This window comes from Mirounga angustirostris, unplaced genomic scaffold (assembly GCF_029215605.1).
Source record: "Mirounga angustirostris isolate CCGP_5_RB_7025 unplaced genomic scaffold, mMirAng1.0.hap1 SCAF_12, whole genome shotgun sequence".
Lineage (NCBI taxonomy): Eukaryota > Metazoa > Chordata > Mammalia > Carnivora > Phocidae > Mirounga > Mirounga angustirostris.
The window spans coordinates 11,872,015-11,875,493 of record NW_026991720.1 but is presented as its reverse complement, the minus strand read 5'-3'; the positions used below and the strand labels follow the sequence as shown (position 1 = coordinate 11,875,493).

General features: G+C 45.8%; 1 protein-coding gene across 1 annotated transcript; it reads left to right on the top strand.

The window, feature by feature from the left end:
* The first annotated feature begins 1,277 nt into the window (after positions 1 to 1,277).
* LOC123836043 (olfactory receptor 6V1) lies at positions 1,278 to 2,219 on the top strand. The gene has a single exon (XM_045865164.1). The coding sequence runs from the start codon at positions 1,278 to 1,280 to the stop codon at positions 2,217 to 2,219; it is 942 nt and encodes a 313-aa protein (XP_045721120.1).
* The last annotated feature ends 1,260 nt before the right edge of the window (positions 2,220 to 3,479 follow it).

Below are 3,479 nucleotides of genomic sequence, written 5' to 3'. Positions count from 1 at the left end.
TTGTATTATAGTGTTTATTTCCTTTGACAATTGGAAGTTTTTGAAAGTATCCTTTTAGTGAACTTAAATTCTAAGGCAGCATAAAGTTGTGGAAATATTTGCACGCACACAAACACACACACATATTTACACACCCCACATATTGGCCCTAAGGAAGTGTTGAGCAGTGATGGGCCAGAAAAATTTGAGGCCATTGGCAGCCATATGATAACAATAACAATGACAACAGTTGTTTGTGGAGCACTTGGTATGTGCCGGTCACTTACTAAGTAGTTCATTCATTTAATCTTTGCAATAACCCTAGAAGCCAGTACCATCATTATCTTCATCTTACAGCTGAGTAAACTGAGGTTCAGAGAGCATGTTATAAAGAGCAGATTAACTTCCACAAGGAAGTTTCAGATCAGAATTCAAACACAGTTTCATAGCTTGTGCCCCAAACCACCATGTAAGAATGACAGGAGTCAGGAGGGGAGGGGAGACACTGTAGCAGCAAAGCAGGACCATGAGGTAGGATGCTAACAACCTTCTAGTCAATGGCAGGGTAGCCACCTGGTTCTGAGGCTTATCTCCATGACCTTGTGTATCTTTACAACTCTCCATCTTGGCAAGCACATATTAGAGCCCCTGTCCAAGGAAGCTACTTTATTAACTCAAAACTCTGACTTTCCATTAATTTCATGATCATAGCTAGAGAAATGTGAATGAGTGAAGGTCCTCAAAAGAGAGACAGCCCAGAAAGACTTGAAGGGACCCTTCAAAAGGAATCTTGGTACAAAGTCTCTGAGTCATAACAAGATGCCCCCAGCATCAACCTTTACTCCAGGATTTCAGGGTGACTTAAAATAATTCTCTTTCTTTCCATGTTTCCTCCCCTCCCTGTATTTTACTGTCTCTCCCTCTCACACATTTGGTCTTCCTCTCTTAATTCTGTGTTCTTCTTTTGTTTCCTTCTTTCCTTCTCCTGAAATGTTGATGTCTGCTACTCTGCTGTCCTTAATCCACTCCTCTCTGTCTCTCTCCTTATCAATGGCTTTCCATGCTCTTAATTCTATGACCCCGTCTATGATTCTCTCATATTCCCATGTAGTTCTCTCTCTTTCTGTTTATCACTGACCACTGACTTTGTTTTGCTCTCCCTGTTCTCTTTCTGTCTCTGTTTCATGTTCAATGATATTCTCTCTCTCCCTCTCTCTCTTTCTTTCTCTCTGTCTCGCTATCTCTGCCTTACATCTCTGTCTCTGTTTCCTTTCTATGCAGGACCCAGCTCCTGGATCATGGCAAATCTGAGCCACCCTTCTGAATTTGTCCTCTTGGGCTTCTCCTCTTTTGGTGAGCTGCAGGTTCTGCTGTATGGGCCCTTCCTCACGCTTTATCTTCTTGCCTTCATGGGAAACACTATCATCATAGTCACGGTCATAGCCAACACCCACCTACATACACCCATGTACTTCTTTCTGGGTAACTTTTCCCTGTTGGAGATCTTGGTGACCATGACTGCAGTGCCCAGGATGCTCTCAGACCTGCTGGTCACCCATAAAGTAATTTCCTTCACTGGCTGCATGGTCCAGTTCTACTTCTACTTTTCCCTGGGTTCCACCTCCTTCCTCATCCTGTCAGATGTGGCCCTTGACCGCTTTGTGGCCATCTGCCACCCACTGCGCTATGACATTTTGATGAGCTGGGCTGTGTGTATCAGGCTGGCAGGGGCTGCCTGGGCGGCTCCTTTCCTAGTCATGGTGCCCACTGTCATCTCCCGGGCTTATCTCAATTATTGCCATGGCAACATCATTAACCACTTCTTCTGTGACAATGCACCTCTGCTGCAGCTGTCCTGCTCAGACACCAGCCTGCTGGAATTCTGGGACTTCATGATGGCCTTGGCTTTTGTCCTCAGTTCCTTCCTGGTGACCCTCATCTCCTATGGCTATATTGTGACCACCGTGCTGAGGATCCCATCCGCTAGCGGCCGTCAGAAGGCTTTCTCTACGTGTGGGTCCCACCTCACCCTGGTCTTCATTGGTTACAGCAGCACCATCTTCCTTTATGTCAGGCCTGGCAAAGCACATTTTGTGGAAGTCAACAAGACCGTAGCCCTGGTGACATCGGTCCTCACCCCCTTTCTCAGTCCCTTTATCCTTACCCTCCGCAATGAGACAGTCAAGACAGTGCTATGGGGGCAGATGCAGAGGCTTAAAGGCCTCCACAAGGCACTATGATGAGCCTGAGGAACCTGGCCAACTTTAGTCAAGCAGGTCTACGCAGAGAGGAGGCAGAGTATCAGGCTGGGTAGGAAGATCACTGCTGAATTTCTTTAGGTTGTTTCCTCTGTGCTTCTGCATGATAACTACAGTGAGTCCTCAGTGCTCAGTGTCTGGCCCTCTCAGGCCACCGTGGAGGTGCTTCCCATACCTACTGGCAGCTACAAGAACTCTGAAAGTAGCCCAGAACCTGGGGAGCCAGAAGTAAGACTTTCAGTACAAGGAAGTATGTGGGCTTTCCATTCAAGGACAGCAGCCAGGAAGTGTCTTCTGATCAAGAGATACTATCCAGCCCAGGTATGTGTGTGTGTGTGTGCAGGTGTGTGTGCATGTGTGTGTGTGTGTATAAAATTCCTGAAACCTTTGGGATGAAACATCAGCTCCAATGCCCTTCCCTCCCAACTACAATCTGAAAATTTAAAAGCCTTCCAGTTGGGGCGCCTGGGTGGCTCAGTTGGCTAAGCACTGACTCTTGGTTTCGGCTCAGGTCATGATCTCATGGGTCCTGAGATTGAGCCCTGTCTCAGGCTCTGTGCTCAGCAGGGAGTCTGCTTCAAGATTCTCTCCTCTGTCCCTCCCCCACCTTTCTTTCTAAAATAAATAAATAAATAAATAAATAAATAAGTAAGTAAGTAAGTAAATAAATAAATAATAAAGCCCTCCTGTTACTTTGACCTCAAACCCATGGTTTTTTCTTAGCTTTCACCTCCCCTTGATTTTCTTTTTCTTTTTTTTTTTTGCTAAGATTTTTCTTATTTATTTGAGAGAAAGACTGAGAGAGAGAGAGAGTGCATGAGCCAGGGGAGGGAGAGGGAGAAGCAAACTCCCCTGCTGAGCAGGGAGCCCAATGTAGGGCTCAATCTCAGGACCCTGGGATCATGACCTGAGCTAAAGGCAGATGCTTAACTGATTGAGCCACCCAGGTGCCCCAATCCTGGATTTTCTAAGACACCCCCAGTGGAAAATATTCTCCTAAGGAGTGCCTGGGTGGCTCAGTCAGTTAAACATCTGACTCATTATCTCAGCTCAGGTCAGGAGTGTGATTTCAAGCCCCATGTTAAGCTCCAAGCTGGGTATAGAGCCTACTTAAAAAATATATATATTCTGCCAAATTGTTTCTGCAAATACACTTTAATTTAGCAAACTACATTTCCCAGTAAACTACAATGACTTCACGCATCAAGGGAGTACTCCTAGACCCACTTACTTTAAGACAAC